The sequence below is a fragment of the Martes martes genome (genome assembly GCF_963455335.1).
Source record: "Martes martes genome assembly, chromosome: 18".
NCBI lineage: Eukaryota > Metazoa > Chordata > Mammalia > Carnivora > Mustelidae > Martes > Martes martes.
This window is the reverse complement of record NC_137906.1, coordinates 24,914,666-24,939,468: the sequence shown is the minus strand read 5'-3', so window position 1 is coordinate 24,939,468 and position 24,803 is coordinate 24,914,666. Positions and strand designations below refer to the sequence as shown.

Below are 24,803 nucleotides of genomic sequence, written 5' to 3'. Positions count from 1 at the left end.
TATTTAATAATACATTGTAAATTTGAAATTTGATGAAAGAGTAAATCTCAAGTGTTCCTACCACAAAAAAAGTTAGTATGTGCAATGATGGATATGTTAATTTGCTTGATTATGGTAATCATTTTATAATATATACATATAACAAAGTATTGTGTTCTATACCTTAAGCATATAATTTTTATTTCTCAATCATACTTCAAAAAGCTGGGGTAAAATCTGGAAAATAAGAAGATAAAAAGAAAACAAATGGATTAAGCATAATCCATTTGCCACTTTTAAGAGAGTGTATGTTTGTCCCTTTTTATAAAGGTAGGTGGAAAATATCAGTACTATCTCTAGGTCATAGGAATATTTTGCCTTGCACTTATTTATATTTTCTAATGTTTTCCTAATGGAAATTTATTACCAATAAATAAAATATAAAAAGAAAACTTAAGAAAGATGAAAGAAAAAATATTTAATGATTATATTTTAAAAGTACAATAGTCCTCAGACTTTTAGTATCAAACAAAAAACATGCTACAAGAATATCTTAAAGCAGGTTTTTAAAAATGTATTTAGGGGCGCCTGGGTGGCTCAGTGGGTTAAAGCCTCTGCCTTCGGCTCAGGTAGTGATCCCAGGGTCCTGGGATCGAGCCCCACATCGGGCTCTCTGCTCCGTGGAGAGCCTGCGTCCTCCTCTCTCTCCCTGCCTGCCTCTCTTGCCTACTTGTAATCTGTCTGTCAAATAAATAAATAAATCTTTAAAAATGTATTTAATGCACTTTTTTTTAAGGTATAGAAGTCTTATCAATCTGCTCGTTGCTTTTGGTTGTTATAGTTCAGTTCCTTAATGTTCTTTTTCATACAAATGCTAACAGGGAGGTATTAAAAAGATTTTGGTAATTCTGTGGCTTAGAAAAATACACCTGGGTCACCTGGGTGGCTCAGTAGGTTAAGCATCTGCCTTCAGCTCAGGTCATGATCCCAGGGTCCTGGGATTGAGTCACACATTGGGCTCATTGCCTGCTTCTCCTTCTGCCCCTTCTCCTGCTCATGTGTGTGCTCTCTCTCTCTCTCACACACACACACACAGACACACAAACACAGACACACACAAATACCCACAAATAAATAAAAATCTTTTTTAAAAAGGAAAAGAAAAAATACACCTTTCAAATCATAAATTTTCTACTAATGGTTTTACCACTTTGACCAAGGTAATTAATCTTTCCTGTCTCTCAATATACTGTGATGTTTCTTCCATTTTTTTCTTAGAATTTTTCTCCTTAGATTATAATTATTCCTTTATAGCTCTTCACCTCTTTCAAGTATCCATACACAAAGAGCCAGTTTTAGACCTAGGCAGTAGTAGGAAATGTAAGGACTTAAAAACAACAACAACAACATCAACAACCAACCCTGCTGTTATATAAATGTCTCCATCATTTCACAAAACAAAGAACATTTTAACCCCCAAAGGAGAGTTATTATCTTTGACTACAGGTAAGTTTTAAATTAAATAAGTTCAGCTTATGAAATATACAATATTGTAATTGTTTTTCTCATGTTGTCTCAGAATGATATAAACTTTGCTGTGGAATTTCAGCAGCCCTCTGGTTTATTGGTTTATCATACTGCCTCTATACAATACACCTTACAATCAATGAGAAAGATCAAGGAGTCTTCCAAATTTGGAACCTTGTTTGACTTTCCCTAAATAAAATAGATTGAGACTGTAGTCAAAATGAAATGTTTTGTGCTTTTTGTTGTCTGTGTATGTTTGTAGGGTCAATAACCTGGCAGGTTCCCGTATGGATATTCAGGATACCAATGCTACTTCCTTAAAGGACCTAAAAATAAGACAAGACATGAAGTGGAATATGAATATGTCCAGATATCATGAGGGAGCTGTTTTTTCTAGATTGAATGAAATTGCTACTATTAAATTTAATACTGGGGTGAGCAAATTCACTAAGAATGTAAACCTAGTATGTTTGGCTTGGGTATAATATGTGTAATATTTTAAATATTTGAACTTAAAAGATATTTGGAGTTTAGACATGGAAGATCAAGCCAGATAGAGACCAGTGTGTGTTACAACCCCCAATAATTTCCTGATGCAGGAGAAATGGGTTCTGGATAAAGATCACAATGCTACTTTCACCATTAATTCTCAGAATCACTTTGAAAAGTTCTCTCTTATTTCCCTTTTAAAGATTTTATTTATTTATTTATTTATTTATTTGACAGAGATCAAAAAGGGGCAGAGAAGCAAGACGGGGGGCGGGGAAGCAGGCTCCCTGCTGAGCAGAGAGCCTGATGCGGGGCTCAATCCCAGGACTCTGAGATCATGACCCGAGCCAAAGGCAGACATTTAACCCACTGAGCCACCCAGGCGCCCCTAATTTATTTTCTTAAAAATTTCCCCTTTGTTCAGTTCTAAGACAAGACCCAAAATTATGACTGTTACAATCAGAAGTTATTGGTTGACTGGATTAAGGGCATTTTCTCATGATGAACCATAGTTTGTATACCAAATCTTAACAAAGTATAGTAGTTACATACAAATTTCATGGGGATATTTGCCTTTAAAACTGACAAATAGATTATGGTTTAATATCAAATAAAAGAAATACAATTTTGTTTTTCTGATTGGAAAGACTATAAGTATATTAATGAATAAAATAACTTGATAAGATTTTCAATGTAGTTAGATCAGAAACTGGATATGAATCCTTTCCCTTAATACTTTACACAAATAAAATTTTATACCATCTTATTTATTTTCTTGGGCTAAAGGATATATTTGTATTATATGTGTATATCTAGTGTGATAAAAATTTGGAGCATTTATATTAATGGGTTTCACTATGAATTTCCTACTTGGGTCACTACCCATTGTAATGTTATGTTTCTCTCCTCTTTTTAGTTTTCACTTTATTGCCAGCAATTTTATTCCATGTTTATAAAGAGAGCACTATTCACTTGGCGCAATTGGAAGTTGATGTTGCTACAGATATTAGTAATTTTGGTTTTCACTACATATCTGTTAAGAACTGCATACCCGCATTATGACCTTCCCACGAGAGAACTGGACTTGAGTCAATATGGTCAAACAATTGTGCCTTACTCAGTTTCAGGGAATTCTGATTTGGCTCTGAATTTCATAAATAACCTTAAGATTTTTCTAAAACGTAACAATCAAGAACTTTGGGAAGTGCAAGGTAAGACCCATAGGGGAAAAAAAGAGACTGCTGCTCTATAAAGACCCATTTGTATTACTTACAAAGAAGGGACTTAACTATGTTATTTAGCTACCCATTTCTTTCTTTTCCTACTAATTACCAGTATCTTAGAGGCAGCTAAATCAGAAGCAAGAAACAAAAAAGTATACTTCAAGACAACTGGCCACAAAAGTGAATAACTAATGGAGACATTTGGCTCTAGGTTGTCTTTCAGCTAATTGCATCATCTTTCAGAGGATGAGTTAAAGAGCCACAATACTGTGAGAAATTTAGCGCACAATTTTTATTCTGATCAAGATACAAAAATGTTTCTCTAGGCTCTCAAAGTGAAATGATTCCATGATCTGAAGTTTGCCCTTCTGTCTACTATGTTCATTTTTTAAAAACAAGGGGCAGAATACTTAATCGATTGTCTCCTCAGAACTAGTTTTTAGAGAGTAGTATAAATGGTTATATTTAATTTGTTCAATGCTTGGCTTTGGTAAAAACCATACTAAACACTTTCTCTGCATTATCTTTCTTAGTGATAAAAGCAACCCTTTTATGTAGCTTATTTGTAACTATTCCTTTGTAGAAAATTACCCAAAAACCTAGTGAAGGAAATTTTGAGTCTTTTGGTATGATGGAATGAACTCCTTCTCTCACAAAAGCAACAAAGATACTTCAAAAACAGTTTTATAAATCAGCCAATTAAGAACACTGGAAATTAACCAAAACACAGAACAAACTAAAATGTGTCTATTCTAAAAACAAAAAACAAACAAATAAACAACAACAAGAACAACAACAACAAAAAAAACTAGCAACCCACTTTAAAAAGAGTAAGGTCTGTGGGATTTTAACTTAGAACTATTCCTATCATTCTCCTTCCTCAACTCAATGAAATGGTAGCCACGAAAGGCCTTGAAGTTGATTGAAAGAGCTGATCTATTTAGAGCAGTGTTAAAAGCCCCATCTCTAGAGCACAGTCAGTAATTTAACTAAAATAAGAAGTCCAGAAAAAAACTCCATTCCCAGGGAATTGTTCCTATTGGATTTGAATCAGGGCTCGGCTCTTTTGGAAAAAGCGCTATCCACAGAGCATTAATAAAAACAGTAACAATCTGCTGGTAACATCATCACAGTTGGCTAAGGCTGTGATTTTAATTGAGCAACAAGAGCCTGGCCAAAAATTAACTTTGAAGGAATCCCTGGAGAGCTAGAGAACCAAAATGAACTTTTAAAAGTTCTGATATTCCTGAGGCTATAGAAGGCTCAGAATTGTAGTATGTATGACCAGAAATGACCTAGGAAAGAAGACTCCAGTCAGAAAACTCTAATTTGATGTTGAGACCTGGTCAAGCAAGAAGTAAAAGTTGAGGCTGACTTGTAAACTGTCTTAAATTTGAAGTGTCCCTTTATACACAGATCCCTTTGGCAAATAATGGAGGACTTACTGGTTCTAGGCATTTAAAGAAATCTTTGAATTGATTACTAAATTAAACTGACCCAGGATGACTCCTAGGAACTTGTTATAAAAATAAAAGCTAGAATTTTTTAAGTCTGTCAGAGAAGTAAGTGACTACACACTATACAGTACAGAATCTATAGAATTAGTCCACATAAGTTACTAACAAAATGAGCAGCAACAAGTTAAAAAAAATAAAAGGCAATAACAGCAAACAAGAGATGGGAAGGGGAGTTCAGATATCATCAGAGTTGTTACACTACTTGTCTTGAATGTCCAGTTTCCGCAACGATAATAACAGAGAAAGGAAAGAACTATGGGCTGAATTGTGTTCCTTCAAAATTCATAAATTGAAGTCCTACCCCCAGCATCTCAGAATGTGACTATATTTGGATATAGTTTCTTTAAGGAAGTAATTAAGTCTAAGACTTACTTAGGGTGGGCCCTAATCCAGTATGACTGGTATCCTTATAACAAATGCAGATTAGGAACAGACATGCATACTCAGAAGAAAGACCATGTGAAGACACAGTGAAAAGACAGCCATCTACAAACCAAGGAGAAAAGGCCTTCAGACGAAACCAACCCTGCTGACACCTTGACTTGGACTTCTAGCCTCTAGAACTGAGGGCAAATAAATTTCTGTTATTTAAGCCACTCATTATGTGGTACTTTCTTATGGAAGTCCCAGAAAACTAATACATAAAGAAACAACCATATGACACATGGTGGAGAAGGGTGCTGAAGCCACTAGCTGTCCTTGAGGGAGGCCAGATGTTGAATTTAATAGACAAAGACTTTAAATCAGCTACTACAAATATTTTCAAACTACTAAAGGAAATATGTTTAAAGAATTAAAAGTATAGTCACTATGTCTCCACAAAGAGAATATTTATAAATAATTTAAAAAAAACAGAGATTTTGTAGTTGAAAAGCATGACTGAGAGAAAAAAAAAAGTGGAAGAAAGATGGCAGAGTATGAGGACCCCATCCCACATTTTCAGCTAGACATTGTCCACAACCAAGTCAGCGAACCAAGGAACAATCCAAAGACTGACAGAACAAACTGCATAAGTAAATATAAAGAAGCTGCAACTGAAGGGTTAGGAAGATCAGAAAGGCAGAGGGAGGCTGCCTGCAACAGAGAGGGAGCTGTATGGGCAGAGAAGGCAGAGAACCCTCACACCAGGGAGCTCACGTGGGGAAGACTCCTCCCATAACACTGGGCTTTAAAAGCCAGAGGGGCTGAATTCCATAAGTTTATGAAAACAGTGGTCCTTGGAGTGGTACTTTAAAAGTCTGTTGACTAAGCACTGGGTGAGCTAGAAGGTTGAGTCATACCTTGGTCACCACCCTTAAAGAGACAGCAACCTGCACGGAGGGGCAACATAAAAATGTCAGTTTACATAGCATTTCATACTGATTTTGGAGTGTGTTGGAGAACTTTAAAAATGAGGGAACTGACAGGCACTGTTTTCTCCCCTGCCCTCCGGCATGAACACAGAGCCACCTGAAAGCATCAGGGGGCTGCACAGACACTTGCTACCTTACCTGCTAGCAGTGCATCACACCCTGAGTTCTCCTGAAGACCAGCCCACTCCAAGCTTCCTAGCCGAGGCCCTGAGCATGGTTAAAACCATGCATGCATTCCAACCAGCTGCTGGGTACACAGCTGATGCAGTGTGCCATACACATGTGTAACAGTGCCCAGCCATGTGCCTCCAACCACAGGCACATGCCACCTATTCACGACTGCCAGCACTTGCCAGGCCCAGTCTTGCCCAGCCTCAGCCCCAGCAGCCCTGGTGTGCAGCCTCCAGCTGCCATAGTGCTTCAGGAGATCCAGCATAGGACTAGTGGTCCAGCACTAATTTTCCTAATGCCATCTCTTTGCTCCCAAGTTCCCCAGCTGGCATACCCCCTCAGAGCTGACCTCCTTGGAGCCCACTAACACCGCAGAGAATAAGCACAGCCCATAGCAGGTAGACAGTCCATGCTGATGACTGCACTGAAAGGAAAAGTGACTCAAACACAACAGTAGGGTGTAAGCAAAACACATAGATACTTTTTTAAAGTGCTAGTTTCTGATGAACAGAGGACAGTGCACTGCAAGCCACTCCAGGACCTCTTCTTCATAAAGTGACTGCTTTCAAGAGCAGAAGACACAGCTGACTTTCTTAACACAAAGAAAGAGACACAGAGAGGCAGACAAAAGGAAGAGACAGAGAAATGTATCCCAAATGAAAGAATAGGACAAAGCCATAACCAGAGATATAAATAAAACAGATGTAAGTATCATGCCTCATAGAGAGTTTAAAGCAATGATCATAAGGATACTCACTGGACTTGAGAAAAGACTGGAATAAAAAATAATGAAATCTTGGGGCACCTGGGTGGCTCAGGGCATTAAAGCCTCTGCCTTCAGCTCAGGTCCTGGGATCGGGCCCTGCATCAGGCTCCCTGCTCAGCGGGGAGCCTACTTCCCCCCTCTTTCTCTCTGCCTGCCTCTCTGCCTACTTGTGATCTCTGTCTGTCAAATAAATAAAATCTTAAAAAAAATAATGAAGTCTTGGCATTTGCAACAACATGGATGAAGCTAGTGTATAATGCTAAGTCAAATAAGTCAGAGAAAGAAAAATACCATGTGATTTCACTCAGATATGAAATTTAAGGAAACGAATGAACTTAGGGGAAAAAAAGGAAAACCAAGAAACAGACTCTTTTTTAAAAATTCAATTTAATTAACGTATAGTGTATTATTAGTTTCAGAGATAGAGTTTAGTGATTCATTGGTTTCATATAACACCCAGTGCTCATTCCATCAAGTGCCCTCCTTAATGCCCATTACCCAATTACCCTATACCTCTTCCCTCCTCCTCTCCAGCAATCCTGTTTGTTTCCTATAGTTAAGAATCTCTTATAATTTGTCCCACTCTCTGTTTTCTTCTTATTTTCCCTTCCCCTGTGTTCATCCATTTTGTTTCTTAAATTCCACATATGAGTGAAATCACACATGATTGATATTTGTCTTTCTCTGATTGACTTATTTCACTTAGCGTAACACTCTAGTTCCATCCACATTGCTGTAAATGGCAAGTTTTCATTATTTTTAATGGCTGGGTAATAGTCCACATCTTCTTTATCCATTATCTGTCAGTGGACATCTGGGATCTCAAGAGGCAGACTCTTAACTGTAGAAAATAAAACTGGTGGTTACCAGAAGGGATGTGGGTAGGGGTATGGGTTAAATAAGTGGTGAAAATAGAGTGCTCTTGTTGTGATGAGCACCAACTGTTGTATGGAAGTGCTAAATCACTATACACCTAAAACTAGTATTATACTGTATGTTAACTAGCAGCAATTTAAATAAAAACTTTAAAAAATCAAATAACCCTTGTATGACCTTGAATTTATAGGGCAATCATCTGTTCAGTGAGAGAAATCTTCAGCTGTAAACTTCTCAGATTTAGTCAGGAATTGACACCAGTCACTGGATAAGGATTGTTGGCAAAATATTACTCATTAAACTTGCTAAACATAGAAAATTAAAAGATTTCTGGTCACCTAAAGCACTAAACCCCAGCTGTAGCCAAGAATTGTCAAGAGGCAGAGAAACTCTGGAAGGAGTAAATCAGTTGGCCTTTATAAACACTGACGTTATTTTGGAAAAGAAGAACAAAGACAATGTATATTTTGAGAAAAAAAGAGCATCCAAACCATGCAAGGTTTATTACAAAAGTAATGAGATAGCATCCACAGAATGCCAAATTCTATAACAACCACACAGAAAGTGTACAGCTGGGAGCTCAAGGTCTAGGAGAAATACATCCAGCTAGAACAAACCTCACCAAGTATTATACTTTGAAAGCAGCTGACCTAGAAGTTTTCATGAGGGATAACACACAAACCAACAATGTCTAACAGAAGGCTCCAGATCTGTTAAAGTAGCAGGTGGTTATCAATGCCATATGATGGTCCACTTTAATTGACATGATAGCCTTGAGTCTTTGAAGTGAAAGAACGTAGTTGAAGTGTAACAAATAACCCAGTCATATGGTACATCTTAAATGCAGAATTCTCCTAGGCACTCAGTGAACACTTAAAAGGTTCCTGTCTTAACTCAGAAAATTGAAAACCTGATGATGGTTTGTTTAGCTCCCTTTTCTTTCCCCTCTTATGGAAAGAGGAACTGGGACTGTGATGAGCAGAATGGAGCAAAAAAGAAGAGAAGATGAAAAAGAGAAAAAACTTAAATGCATATATGTATACACACTCATCCATGAACCATTCAGAGATGTGTGCTCACATTCTTTGTGCAACCACTGTTTTCATAGCCCTGTCAGGGCAGGCTTATACTATCCACCACTGACATATGTTCCATGTTTCCTCCCTATAATGTTCAATTGCTATCTCAACTGTTCTCTCCATAGTTCATTATTTTAACTTTTGGACAGCAAACATGTTTGGAAAGGAGGGATGTTCGGCCCAATTGTTTGGCCCATCTTACTAAGTACTTTTATCTCTCCTAATAAAAGTCCCAGAGCAATTAACACAACACACACACACACACACACACACACACACACAGTAGAAAAAGAAGGAAAACTTCCAATTCGTTTTATGACTCCAGCATTACCCAATACCAAAACCAAATAAAGACACCACTAAAAAGGAGTACAGGCCAATATTGCTGATTATCACAGATGCAGAAATCCTCAACAAAGCACTAGCAAACTGAATCCAACAATACACTAAAAAAAAAAAAAATTACCATGATAAAGTGGGATCTGTTTCTGGATTGCAAGGGTGGTTTAATATTCATAGATCAATCACTATGGTACATCACATCAGTTGGAGAAAAGATAAGAACCTTATGATCATTTCAATACATGCAAAAAAAAAAAAGCATTTGACAAAGTACAACATCCATTCATGATAAAAACCTCAAGAAAGTAAGTTTAGAGGGAACTTACCTCAACATAATAAAGGCCATATGTGAAAAATGCATAGCTAACATCATGTTAGTGGGGTAAAACTGGGAGATTTTCTCCGAAGGTCAGGAACAAAGATGTCCACTCTCACCACTTTTATGCAACATAGTACTGGAAGTCCTAGCCACAGCAGTCAGACAATGAAAAGAAATAAAAGACAAATACCATATGATTTCACTCATTTGTGGAATTTAAGAAACAAAACAAGCAAATAGAAAAAAGTAACAAAGAAATTGAGAAACAGACTTAATTATAGAGAACAAATTTATGGTTACCCAAAAGGAGTAGAGTATGGGGGATGGATTAAATAGGTAATGGTGATTAAGGAGTATACTTATCATGATGAGCACTGGGTGGTGTATGGAAGTATTGAATTACTATATTGCACATTTGAAACTAATATTACACTGTATGTTAACTAACTGGAGTTAAAAATAAAAACTCAAAAAATTTTAAAAATTAGGAAAAGCACGACTGAAATTAAAAGTTCACCAGAGGGGTTCAACAACAGACTTGAATTGTCAGAAAAACGTATCAGCTATATTGAAGGTAGGTCAGTAAAGATCAGTAAAGTTTATCTTTCTGTGGAACAGAAAGAAGAAAAATGGGGTGGGGGGTGGACAGAGCTTCTGATAATTGTGGAACAATAGCAAGCATTCCAATATATACATAATGGGAGACTAGGTGAGGAGAATGATAAAGGGACCAAAAAAATAATAATTTGAAGAAATAATGGCTGAAAACTTCTCAAATTTGAGAAAAAAACATTAATCTTTGCATTCAAGAAGCTCAATAAGTTCTAAGTATGATTAACTCAAAAATGTCTACACTTAGACACATTATAATCAAACTAGTGAATATCAAAGAAAGAGAAAATCTTAAAAGCAGAAGAGAGATGATTTATTAGGAGATTATCAATAATATTAACATCTGACTTTTTGTCAGAAACCACTGGGATGGCCAGAAGACAGTGGAATGACAAAAAGTGCTGAAAGAAAGAATTGTCAGAGTGCCTGGGTGGCTCAGTCAGGCTCATGATCCTGGAGTCCCAGGATCAAGTCCCTCATTGGGCTCCCCACTCAGCAGGGCGTCTGCTTCTCCCACTGAACTTCCCCTTCTCATAGTCTCTCTCATTCTCTCTCTCTCAAATAAATCAAATCTTTCTTTAAAAAAAGAAATATATAGATTTCAACAAAAAAAAAAAAAGAAAGAAAGAATTGTCAGCCAAGAATATTATACGCAGCACATTTCTCCCTCAAAATGAAGAAATATGGACATTCCCAGATAAACAAAGACCAGGTGAATTCATTACCATTAGACCTTCCTTATAAGAAATACTAAAGGGATTTCTTCATACTGAAATAAAAGGACACTAGACAGTAACTTCAACCTATACAAAGAAATAAGAGCTCTGGCAAAGATAGTTACATAAGTAAATATAAAAGAAGTATAAACATATATATTAACTCCTTTTTCCTAACTTAAAAGACAATTACATAAAATAGTAGTTATAAAACTGTGTTAATGGGCTTATAATGTATAAAAGTATAACATGATAATAGCACAAAGGGGGGAAAGAGGGAAGGGAAATATGTGGAGCAAAATTTTTGTACACTCTCAGAAGTACATTGGTGTCTATCTGAGCTAGTTAAATTAGGATTTATTTTGTAATCCCCAGAGCAACCACTGGGAAAATAAACTTTAAAAAAACAGTAAAACAACAACAAAGGAACTTAACTGGTACAGTACAAAATATGTTTGACATTAAATAGCAGTAGTAGGGAAATAACAAAAAAAGAGGTATAAGATATGTAGCAATATTTTGGCTAATTGAACATAATTAAAAGAAAAAAGTACAAAGGAAAGAAAGAAAATAGCAAAATGGCAGATATAAATCCTAGCATACAGTAATTACATTTAATGTAAATGGAGAAACACTCCAATAAAAAGGCAGAACTTTTCAAACTGGAATTTTTAAAATCCAGCTTAGGTAAAATGGACATAATCCTATGGGGGAAAACACAAATTACCACAACTCATAATAGCACTAAAAAGAATAAGGCTGGAAGCTCCTGGGTGGCTCAGTTGGTGAAGCATCTGCCTTTAGCTTAGGCCATGATCCCAGGGTTCTGTGATCAGGCCCCTTGTCAGGCCTGTTTCTCCTTCTCCCTCTGCCTCTTCTGCTCCCTCTGCCTCTCTGTCCCCACTCATTCTCTCTTTCTCTCTCAATCTCAAATAAATTAATAAAATCTTTTTTTTTAAAGAATAAGACTGAATATTATTAGGATAGCAATATTCTTTACAATAAAGTTTAACAGACTTTTGTCTTAAAAATAGTCAGAATTCGGGACGCCTGGGTGGCTCAGTTGGTTAAGCAGCTGCCTTCAGCTCAGGTCATGATCCCAGCATCCTGGGATCGAGTCCCACATCAGGCTCCTTGCTCGGCAGGGAGGCTGATTCTCCCTCTGCCTCAGCCTGCCACTCTGTCTGCCTGTGCTCACTCTCGTTCAGCTCTCTCTCTGACAAATAAATAAATAAAATCTTTTTAAAAAAATAGTCAGAATTCAACTTTGTGATTTATACATAAAATACACAAAAACCACAATAATTTGTGGCTAAGGCAATGAAAACACAGAAAAAATTAGAATTACTCTCTCCAAAGTGATAAACTATAGATTCAGTGCAATTTTTTTCTTTTTAATTATTTTTATTAACATATAATGTATTATTTGCCCCAGGGGCATAGGTCTGTGAGTCTTCAGGCTTACACATTTCATAGCACTCACCGTAGCACATACCCTCCCCAATGTCCATAACCGAACCAGCCTCTCCTTACCGCCCCCCCCCCCACCCCTCAGCAACCTTCAGTTTGTTTTGTGAGATTAAGAGTCTCTTATGGGTTGTCTCCCTTTAATCAAAATACCAAAAGACTTTTTGCAGAAATGGCAAGCCAATTCTAAAATGTGTATGAAAATGCAAATGACCTAAAGCAACCAAAATAACTTCAAGAAAAGAATAAGCCATGTTTGTTTTATTTTTTCCCTGTACAAATTTATTAAACCAATTGGTCGTACTATAACTATAGAAGTCAAGATGCATTTTTAATTCAAAATTAGATTCACTTTAATAGTAAACAATGTCTCCAGCAAAATATATATGTCTTAGCTACATTTTGAGCATAAGTCATCATAAATCTCTCCCTGAAATAGCATTTCCAGGTTTTTAGAATTAGTAGACACTATTTAGAATAGGTTTAGATTAACAAAAATGTTGAACAGGTAATACAGAAAGTTTCCATATCCCAACCCTCCAGTTTCCCCTATTAATAACAACTGACATGAGTGTAGTGCATTTCTTTAAATGAATGAAACAACATTGATACTTTTATTAACTGAAAGTCCACAGTTTACATTAAAATTCTTTTTGTGCTTTGACATTCTATGAGTATTGACAAATGCATAATGTCAAATATCCCCATGTCTGTTTTAGACAAGAATAGAACAAGATATTCTTAGTAATTTACTGTTTTTTTCAAGTTACAGTCTATGTGGTGAGATTATTTTACGGATTAGTGATGGAGTGGAATTCTTGAGGAGAAACAAAGATTTGAAATAACCATTGTGGGAAGCTGGAAAGGGAAGAGATACACGGAAAATATTTTTTTTTTCCTCTCCAACTTAAGTAGTAGGTGATTTATTACATGTTGACTTACTGATCAATTTCTTCCTTTATCCTAGGTAAGGTAACAAAACATATAATGGAAAACAAAGAGTTTCGTGACTTCTCCATTATTGCACTTTCCATTGAGGTTGAAAAAAACAAAATGATACTTACTATTTTGTTCAATAATGAGGCATACCATTCAGCTGCAACATCATTGGCAGTGTTAGACAATGTTCTTTTTATGTCACTTTCTGGCCTCAATGCTTCCATCAGTGCCTCCAACAAGCCTCAACCTCTCCCACTTTATGGTCATATCATAATGTATGTATGATTTTCCTTTTACTGTAATTGATCCTTAATATATCTCTTGCTATCTGGCCATATGCACTTAAAAATAGATATTAAATCATCATTTTCTACTTATATTTCATAATTTCTTTCATTTATTTCATCCTCTGTAGACCTACAAATGGATTACAAATAGTAATATGTTTGGCTTTTGGCATGGCTGTTGTGGTTGGTAACTTTGGCCTTCAGACAGTGACGGAGAGAACCACCAGAGCAAAACACATCCAGTTTGTGAGTGGGGTATCTGTACTTACTTATTGGCTCTCTGCTTTTCTGTGGGATCTCATCTGCTTCTGCATTCTCTGCTGCTTACTACTGGTGAGTGTTACTGATGTTGCATGAAGGCTTATTGTCCTATGTCAACCTAGGAAATTCCTATTCAATAATTTGTATCCTAAAATAAAAGTTGTAAAGAAATTTGAAACTACTTTGGCTTATTATGCCAGAGAATATATTGTGGAAACCTCCTTATGGAAATGTTCTCCTTCATATTTTTTTTTAACTGGAGAAAACATATTTCTTTGAAAAGTCTCTCTTGAATTATCTTCCCATGTAACCGTTCAGCATGTCTCAGCCTTGTCCCAAAACCCAAGCTGGCTTGGGTCTGCAAAACAGAGCTAGTTTTTACTCAGAGATCCAATTTTAGATCCTGAGGATATGCTATAAAGAGCAAGCAAGGATGGTATAACATCTTTTAATGTAATGATTTTGCTCATTGGTAAACTTTGCAACTTCTTTTGTTGCATATTTGAGGGTGAGGGAGAGAGAAAGCTATATAGTTTCAAGGGGTGAACACATGAATAATACTGGTAAATTTCTGGGGCACCTGGGTAGCCCCATCAGCTAAGCATCTGCCTTCAGCTCAGATCATGATCTCTGGGTCTTGGGATGGAGCCCTGACTCCAGCTCCCTGCTCAGTGGGGAACCTGCTTCTCCCTCTCCCTCTGCCCCTCCACAGCCCCACTCTTGCTCATGTGTACTCTCTCTCATATAAATAGTCTTTTTTAAAGAACAGATAAAGTTTCTTTACGTAAAAGAGGTACTGGGGAAGAAATAGTTTACTTCAGGCTCATAAGCTAAGGCTTTTCTTTTTTTTAATGGGTTAAGTGATTGAAGTAATGAATAGTTCTATCTTCTAATGAAGGCAGGGCTTGCTGTTTTTTCTAGGTTTTCTGGCTTGACTTATTGCACACTGTCCTTCACTTTGCACTTACCTCTGCACTCTGTGTCTCAGGGAGTGTTCAAATACTGCGGATTGGATGCATTTGTTGCAAATTACAACTTTCTGGACACAATGATGATCTTTATGCTCTATGGTTGGTCTGTTGTACCTCTCATGTATCTTGGAAGCTTCCTGTTTTCTAGTAGTACTGCTGCCTACATCAAGCTCACCCTCTTTAACTACTTTTCAACTATTTTCAGTATCAGCATTTACGTCATAAGACAACAATATGGTAAGGACTTCACAAAATTTTCCCTTTCTTCAAGAAATACATTAAATAAATCAGGATGAAAGAGCTTGAGGATAAAAATATTAATTGCTAAACACTTACTTTCCAGGAATCTAAAAATCTGTGCTTTTGGAAATTTGGGTATGTGAGAGATAGAGTTTGAATGAGATAAGGAGGGAGAGAAGAAATGGGGAAGAGAAAGGAAGAAAGAAAAAGAGATAATTTAAGTGTTTAAGGGACCTGGACTCAATATCACTCTAGCCTCATGAAAGAAAGAGAAGAGAAAGAGGTTGCGAGTATGCTGATCCCACCCACCCCTACCTCCACTTAGAACATGGTTCTTCAGTTTTTATCATCATTAGTACTTTGGAGCGAGGTGTGGAGATGAGAGTGGAAGGTATTCTGGTATGACTCTTCCCTAATTTAATGAAGCACAAATCTTGACCCTCCTAAGAAGAATTTTCTTCAGAAGGAAATAATAAATTATACAACAATTGTAGTCACCATTAAACCAGTTTATTCCTTTCAGGCCTGAGGGGAATTCCCCATATTCCTTCTCTGATTATGAAATTTAAAGAAAGGCAGACTCCACTGGTGATTATCAGAAATAGGATTTGTTTGTTTTAGAAGATGCTCTTTTTAATTTCTTGTGAACAGGAATTTTGAACTGTATTCATCTATTCAACCCTGCCTTAAGTGCAGAACCCCACCAAAAGAGGCTTCCAGACTCATTCTCTAATTTTATGCCTTCGCCTTCCACAAAATGAAATTTAGTGAATGAACCAGAAATAGCTTTGTTATTCTTTTGCACAGCTCTCCAAAGAGTAGTAGTATTCCATATGGGGAAGACTTCAGCTCATTCTCTGAAATAGTACTATTGTCAATCACTTTTATACTACCTATAGATTCTACCAGTAGTCTGCCCTATTAAAAGATCTTTTACTCATTCTGACTTGCATGTATTTCATTTCTAAATGTTTCCTCTACTAGTAACTTAAACCTTTGGACTCTTGCACCAAGATCAACTTGAAATTTTCCCTGACACCAGGTGGAACTGAAGGCTATTTCTCCTAGCAGGTTGTCCACCCACCTCCCCTTCCACAAACCCTCAGTTTGTTTTCCAGAGTTGAGAGTCTCTCATGGTTTGTCTCCCTCTCTGATTTCTCCCCATTCAGTTTTTCCTCCCTTTCCATTTGGTCCTCTGCCCAATTTCTTATATTCCACATATAAGTAAAACCACATGATAATTGTCATTCTCTGATTGACTTATTTCACTTAGCACAATACCCTCTAGTTCCATCCATGTCAAAGTAAATGGTAGGTATTCATCCTTTCTGATGGCTGAGTAATCTTCCATTGTATATATAAGCCATATCTTCTTTATCCATTCATCCGTTGAAGGACATCTTGGCTCCTTCCACAGTTTGTCTATTGTGGACATTGCTCCTAGGAACATTAGGATGCAGGTGCCCCTTCATTTCACTACATCTGTATCTATGGGGTAAATACCCAGGAGTACAACTGGTGGGTCATAAACTCTATTTTTAACTTCTGGAGGAACCTCCATACTGTTCTCTAGAGTGGCTGTACTAGATTGTATTCCCCTTTTGCCACATCCTCACCAACATTTGTTGTTCTCTGTGTTGTTAATTTTAGCCATTCTAACTGGTGTAAGGTGGTATCTCATTGTGGATTTGATTTGTATTTCCCTGAGACAAGTGATGTGGAGCAATTATTCATGTGTCTGTTGTCCATTTGTATGTCTTTGGAGAAATGTCTGTTCATATCTTCTGCCTATTCCTTGACTGGATTGTTTGTTTTTTGGGTGTTGAGTTTGAGAAGTTCTTTATAGATTTTAGATACAAGCCCTTCATCTGCAATGTCATTTGCAAATATCTTCTCCCATTCATGGGTTGCCTTTTAGCTTTGTTCACTGTTTTCCTTGTTGTACAGAAGTTTTTATCTTGATGAGGTCCAAATAGTTCAGTTTTGCTTTTGTTTCATTTGTCTTTGGAGGCAAGTCTTGAAAGAAGTTGCTGCAGCCAAGTTAGAAGACGTTGCTGCCTGTGTCTTCCTCTAGGATTTTGATAGATTCCTGTCTCACATTGAGGTCTTTCATTCATTTAGAGTTTATCTCTGTTTATGGTGTAAGAAAGTAGTCCAGCTTCATTCTTCTGTATATAGCTGTCTAATTTCCCCCAGCACCATTTATTGAAGAGACTGTCTTTTTTCCATTGGATATTCTTTCCTGATTTGTCAAAGATTAGTTGATCATAGAGTTGAGGGTCCATTTCTGGGCTTTCTGTTCTGTTCCATTGAATTATGTGTCTGTTTTTGTGCCAATACGAGGCTATCTTGATGATCACAACTTTGTAACAAACTTGAAGTCAGGGATTGTGATGCCCCCAGTTTTGGTTTTCTTTTCAACAGTCCCCTGGCAATTCAGGGTCTTTTTCTGTTTCCCTACAAATTTTAGGATTGTTTTTTCCAGCTCTGTGAAAAATGTCAATGGTATTTTGATAGGGATGGCATTGAAAGTGTAGGTTGCTTTAGGCAGCATAGACTTTTTCACAATGTTTATTCTTCCAAGCCATGAGAATGGAATGTTTTTCCATCTTTTTGTATCTTCCTCAATTTCTTTCATGAATGTTCTGTAGTTTCTAGAGTATAGATCCTTTACCTTTTTGGTTCGGTTTATTCCTAGGTATCTTATGCACTTTGGTGCTATTGTAAATGGAGTTGATTCCTTAATTTCCCTTTCTACAGTTACATTGTTAGTGTATAGAAATGCAGCTGATTTCTGTGCATTAATTTTATATCCTGACACCTTGCTGAGTTGCTGTTTGAGTTCTACCAAATTTTTAGTGGTGTCTTTTGGGTTTTCCATATGGAGTATCATGTCATCTGTGAAGAATGAGTTTTACTTCCTCTTTGCCAATTTGAATGCTTTTTATTTCTTTTTGTCGTCTGGTTGCTGAAGTTAGGATTTCTAATACTATGTTGAACAGCAGTGGTGAGAGTGGGCATCCCTGTCATGTTCCTGACCTTAAGAGAAAAGCTCTCAGTTTTTTCCCATTGAGAATGATACTCACTGTGGGCTTTTCATAGACAGTTTTTATGATATTGAGGTATGTTCCCTCTATCTCTAGACTTTGAAGAGTTTTAATCAAGAAAGGATGGTGTACTTTGTCAAATGCTTTTTCTGCATTAATTGAGAAGATCATATGATTCTTGTCTTTTCTTTTATTAATGTGCTCCAGCATGTTGATTGATTTGCAAATGTTGCACCACCTTTGCATCCCAGGAATAAATGCCACTTGGTCATGGTGAATAATCTTTTTATTATTTTTCTTAACTTAAAAAAATAATCCTTATAATGTAGTGTCAGATCCTATTGGCTCTTATCTTGATGAGACTTTTGGCATCCATATTCATCAGGGTTATTGGTCTGTAATTCTCCTTTTGGATGGGATCTTTGTCTGGTTTGGGATCAAGGTAATGTTGACCTCATAGAAAAAGTTTGGAAGTTTTCTATTTTTTTGAATAGAAAATCCATTTCTATTTTTTGAAACAGCTTCAGTAGAATAGGTGTTATTTATTCTTTAAATGGTAGAATTTCCCTAGGAAGCAATCTGGCACTGGACTCTTGTTTTTGGGGAGGTTTTTGATTACTGATTCAATTTTCTTGCTGGTTATTGGTGTGTTCAGATTCTCTATTTCTTCCAGTTTCAGTTGATAGTTTATAAATTTCTAGAAATGCATCCATTTCTTCCAGATTGCCTAATTTTTTGGCATATAGTTGCTCATAAAATGTTCTTAAAATTGTTGGCATTTCTTTGATGTTGGTCATGATCCCTCCCCTTTCATTCATGATTTTATTAATTTGAGTCCTTTCTCTTTTCTTTTGGATAAATTTGGCTACAGGTTTATTGATCTTATTAATTCTTTGAAAGAACCAGCTTCTAGTTTTGTTTATCTATTCTGTTCTTCTGGTTTCTATTTCATTGATTTCTGCTCTAAACTTTATTATTTCTCTTCTCCTGTTTGGTTTAGGTCTTATTTGTTGTTCTTTCTCCAGCTCCTTTAGGTGTAAAGTTAGCTTGTATATTTGGGATTTTTCTAATTTTTTGAGAGGCTTGTATAGCAATGTATTTCCCTCTTAGGACTGCCTTTGCTGTATCCAAAAGGTTTTGAACAGATGTATTTTCATTCTCATTAGTTTCCATGAATTTTTAAAATTCTTCTTTAATTTCCTGTTTGACCCATTCATTCTTTAGTATGATGCTCTTTAGCCTTTATGTATTTGAGTTCTTTCCAAATTTCCTCTTATGACTGAGCTCCATTTTCAAAGAATTGTGGTCTGAAAATATTCAGGTAATAACCCCATTCTTTTGGTATCAGTTAAAACCTGATTTGTGACCCAGTACATGATCTATTCTGGAGAAAGTTCCATGTGCACCCAAGAAGAATGAATATTCTGTTGTTTTAGGATGGAATGTTTGTATATATCTGTGAAATCCATCTGGGTCAGTGTGTCATTCAAAGCACTCGTTTCTTTGTTGATCTGCTTAGAAGATCTGTCAGTTGCTCTGAGTGTGATGATGAAGTCCCCTACTATTAATGTATTATTATCAATGTGTTTCTTTACTTTGGTTATTAATTGGTTTATATAGTTGGCTGCTCCCATGTTGAGGGCACAAATATTTACAGTTGTTAGATCTTCTTGTTGGATAGAACGTGTAAGTATGATATGGTGTCTCTCTTCATCTATTATTACAGTCTTTGGTTTAAAATCTAATTTGTCTGATATAAGGATTTTTAACCAATCTTTCTTTTGAGGTCCCTTAGTGTGGTAAATGGTTCTCTACCCCCTCACTTTCAGCCTGGAGATTTCTTTGGGTCTAAAATGAGTCTCTTACAGAGAGAATATTGGTGGGTCTTGCTTTTTTATCCAATCTGATACCATGAGTCTTTTGGTTGGAGCATTTAGTCCATTCATGTTCAGAGTAACTATTGAAAGATAGGAATTTAGTGTCATTGTATTGCTTGTAAAGTCCTTGTTTCTGTAGATTGTTTCTGTTTCTTTCTGGTCTGTTACTCTTGGGCTCTCTCTTCACTTACAGGATCCCCCTTAATATTTTTTGCAAGGCTGGCTTGGTGGTCACATATTCTTTCAGTTTCTGTCTGTCCTGGAAGCTCTTTATCTCTTCCTCCATTCTGAATTACACCCTTGCTGGATAAAGTATTCTTGGCTGCATTCTCTTCTCATTTAGTACCCTGAATATATATCATGCCAGCCCTTTCTGCCCTGCCAGGTCTCATGTTAGTCTGACGTTCTTCCCTCTGCAAGTAAGGAGACTCATGTCTTGAGATGTTCTCAGGATTCTCTTTTTCTCTAAAATTTGCAAGCTTCAATATTATATGTCAGGGTGTTGATCTATTTTTATTGACTTTGGGAGGGGTCTTCTCTACTTCTTGGACATGAATGCCTGTTTCCTTCCCCAGATTAGGGAAGTTCTCAACTATGATTTGCTCAAATATACCTTCTGGCCCTCTCTCTCTCTCTCTTCCACCTCAGGCACCCCAATAATTCTGCCATTGGTATATTTCATTAATTTCTCAAAGCCTTTGTTCATGGGCTATTAGTTGCTTTTCTCTTTTCCTCAACTTCCTCCTTTTCCATCAGCCTGTCTTCCGTATGACTTACTGTCTCTTCTGCCTCATTCACTCTAGCTGTTATAGCATCCAATTTAGACTGCATCTCAGTTACAGCATTTTTAGCTTTGGCCTGATAAGATACCATTTCTGCACTAAGAGATTCTCTACTGTCTTTTATGCTTTTTTCAAGCCCAGCTATTAACTTTATAATTGTTAATCCTGCATTCCATCTGGACATTTTACTTATATCCATAAGATCTGTGGCAGAGAACATTACCTCTGGTTCTTTCTTTTGTTTTTAATTCATCCTTTCAGTCCTTTTTCCCAGAGAAGAATGGGTTAGCAAGAGAGCAGAATCAAAAATATCAACAGTGACCCAAGCAAAATACACACTAGACAAATCCAAAGTGGTTGGAAACCAAAACAGAAAAGCAAACAAAACAAAAAAGAAAGAGAAAAAAGAGAAGGAGAAGAGAGAATATAATCTCACAGGGTAGACAAAGCAAGGTGATCCACTTGTTCCTGGGTGAATTTTTGTCTCTATGTTAGGAGACACTAAATCCCAAAATTGCAAAGAAAGCAAAACTTATATATATATACAAAAATAAAATGGAATAGAGTGAAAAAAGGCCAAAAATGAAGTATATGTCTATAAAATGTAGATGTAAAAAACAAAAGTTGAAAAGCTACTTAAAAACAAAGAGTTGATAAGAAACTAGTTGAAACGGGAAAAAAGAAAAAAAAAGGAAATGTAAAATTTTAGACTGAAAGATAAATGAATGGTGAGAAAAATTCCTTGGGTTCTATATACTGTTTTCCCCTAGCGTTGGAGTTTTACAGTCTTGTGGGATCTATAAAATAGTTGTGCACCTGTTCTTTCCATTTGTCTTCTTGGGGAAGGGGTCTGCTATGCTCCTTCTCAGGTGTCTTTGCCTGGGTGTAGTGGCACCACTCCTTGCCAGGAGTTTGGGCTCGGGGTAAGCTGATCCTCTGTGTGGCTTTTGTTCCATGAAGGCTTTCTGCACCTCTTTAGAGGAGCAGAATAAAAATGGCTGTGCCCCAATCTTCAGCCCCAGAGCCAAAAGATCACGATCCCCCCCTGGAAAAAACAGTCTTCACTTTTATGTGTGCCATACTCCACAGACTCCTGTGGTGTGTGCCCACACCAGTCCTCTTGAAGGGGAGTCCAAGGGACCCACGTTATTGCCCTTTGTGTGCCCTGGGGCTGAGAGCAGTTGCAGGCTCCTTGGCATACCTGCTCCGCCACTCCCAGGCGATGGCTGAGTGTCACCCTACTGTCCTTTCCCAGACCACTGCCCTGAGAGCTGTTGCCTGGTCATGGGTGCACCCATTTGTGGGTGCCCCCCCTCATGAGATGGCAGATGGTCTGCACATTCCAGTCCTTTTCAGGGTGCTCAGGCAGAAAGCAGTCACCCGATAGGTCTGGCTTGTGGTATATGGCGACCAAAGCTGAGAGCCCCCTCCTGGGCTCACTGACCATAACCAGTCTCCCAGTTCCACTGCTTGAGCACTCTATTGGCTCAGGCTCCCCTGTTAGTTCTGTCACTCCTAGAATCCTGAGACCACATGGACCTATCTAAAATTCTGCCCTTTTCATCTCCTGAGCCCCCTTCAGGCAGGGATGTCTCTCACTATAGCAGATTTCTAAGGGTTCTGATTTTGCCCTTTGGGGCTGTATCACTTTCTGGTAGGCAACTTATGGAGGCTCCCTCCCCCCTCCATTTATCTTGCAATATCTCCCCTCAGATTCTGCACCTCCTACCTTGCAAAAAGCAAACACTTTTCTACTCGTAGAGTTCCAGATATATTTTCGTATATCTCAGGTTGAATTCATGGGTTGTTCAGAATGGTTTGATAATTATCCCACTAAGATGAAATGAGGTCCCCTACACTTCTACCATCTTGCATCCTCCTAAAAATAAAATCTTTTAAAAAAATAAAATTTGTCTGCAAGAGATACTGAGCTTAGAAAATCAATTCTATTCCCATAGTTGAAAAAAAAATCTGATTACCATTCTATCCTTGTTGTTTGTTGTGGTAATGTTTCCTATCTTCTTTCTAATAGTTAAGTTCTCCCACCAGTCTCCTCCTTTCTAGGATCCCATTATTCCCAATGATATCAAGAAAAGCAAATTCCATTGCAACATACATTATCATCATCTTCACCTTACAGAAGACAATCAACACAGAGCTCTTCAATATTTATTTTTACCTTTTACTGAAGTATAGTTTGCATAAAGTTTAGAGACCGTAAATGCACAGCTTGAAATTTTTTCACAAAGGGGGCATAGTAGTGAAACATCCCTCTTCCCAGCCAGCATTTCCCATGGGTCTAGACCAACCAGAAGCCAGGAAGCAAAGAAGTCCCTTGACTTAGTTTACACAGATAATCTTCCCAGGACAGAAAATGTAATGGAGAAGGGTAGAGTTACTGGTTTGAAGGGACAAACAGAAGAAATGTGACACAGAGACTATTGGATTTGGCAATGAGAAATTCAGTGTAGACTTCTATGTTCAGAAAGATGAAGGAATGAAAATTATGAATTGCCCTCACACTTAAAACACAATATACATTAGATTAAAAATTGTTGGGGTTTTTTTTTGGCAAGCATTTCTATCTTTTTGTTTAGAGTTTAGTGATTCATCACTTTCATACAAAACCCAGTGCCCTCCTTAATACCCATCACTCATTTAGCCCATACACCCTGCCCACCTCCCCTCCAGCAACCCTCAGTGTGTTCTATATAGTCTGTTTTATGGTTTGCCTCCCTCTTTTCCCCCCATGTTCATCTGTTTCATTTCTTAAATTCCACACAAGTAAAATCACATGGGTATTTATCTTTCTCCAACTTATTCACTTAGCATAATACTCTGTAGCTCCATCCAAGTTGTTGCAAATGCTAAGATTTCGTTCTTTTTTGTGGTAATATTCCATATTACCACATACATGTATATGGAATGTATATATGGAATATCACATCTTCTTTATCCATCCATCAGCTGATGAATGTTTGCACTCTTCCCATAATTTGGCTATTGTTGATAATGACCCTATAAACACTGGGGTATAAAAATTGTTTAAACATTTCAAATATCTTTGGAGACATATCTTGAAAGAAGTTGCTGTGGCTGATATTGAAGAGGTTACTGCCTATGTTCTCCTCTACGATTCTGATGGATTCCTGCCTCACGTTGAGGTCTTTTATCCATTTCGAGTTTATCTTTGTGTACAGTGTAAGAGAATGGTCGGGTTTCATTCTTCTACATATAGCTGTCCAATTTTCCCAGCACCATTTATTAAAGAGACAGTCTTTTTTCCACTGGATATTTTTTTCTGCTTTGTCGAAGATTACTTGACCATAGAGTTGAGGGTCCATATCTGGGCTCTCTACTCTGTTCCACTGGTCTATGTGTCTGTTTTTATGCCAGTACCATGCTGTCTTGGTGATCACAGCTTTGTAGTAAAGCTTGAAATCAGGTAACGTGATGCCCCCAGTTTTGTTTTTCTTTTTCAACATTTCCTTAGCAATTCAGGGTCTCTTCTGATTCCATACAAATTTTAGGATTATTTGCTCTAGCTCTTTGAAAAATACCAGTGGGATTTTGATCAGAATGGCATTAAAAGTATAGATTGCTCTAGGCAGTATAGACATTTTAACAATGTTTATTCTTCTGATCCAAGAGCATGGAATGGTCTTCCATCTTTTTGTGTCTTCTTCAATTTCTTTCATGAGTGTTCTGTAGTTCCTCGAGTACAGATCCTTTACCTCTTTGATTAGGTTTATTCCCAGGTATCTTATGGTTCTTGGTGCTATAGTAAATGGAATCGATTCTCTAATTTCCCTTTCTGTATTGTCATTGTTAGTGTTTAAGAAAGCCACTGATTTCTGTACATTGACTTTGTATCCTGCCACATTACTGAATTGCTGTATGAGTTCTAGTAGTTTGGGGGTGGAGTCTTTTGGGTTTTGCATATAAAGTATCATGTCATCTGCGA

The 24,803-nt window shown here is 37.2% G+C and overlaps 1 protein-coding gene across 1 annotated transcript in view; it reads left to right on the top strand.

The window, feature by feature from the left end:
• The window catches only part of LOC308359753 (phospholipid-transporting ATPase ABCA3-like), a gene marked incomplete at both ends in the record, with an annotated part of 158,763 nt that overhangs the window by 93,516 nt on the left and 40,444 nt on the right, over positions 1-24,803 (top strand). The window contains 5 exons of the mRNA XM_080831045.1: positions 1,769-1,940; positions 2,912-3,206; positions 13,403-13,649; positions 13,790-13,994; positions 14,911-15,130. Of these exons, the coding sequence (XP_080687171.1) occupies positions 1,769-1,940; positions 2,912-3,206; positions 13,403-13,649; positions 13,790-13,994; positions 14,911-15,130 (1,139 nt within the window). The remainder of the gene's footprint in view (positions 1-1,768; positions 1,941-2,911; positions 3,207-13,402; positions 13,650-13,789; positions 13,995-14,910; positions 15,131-24,803) is intronic.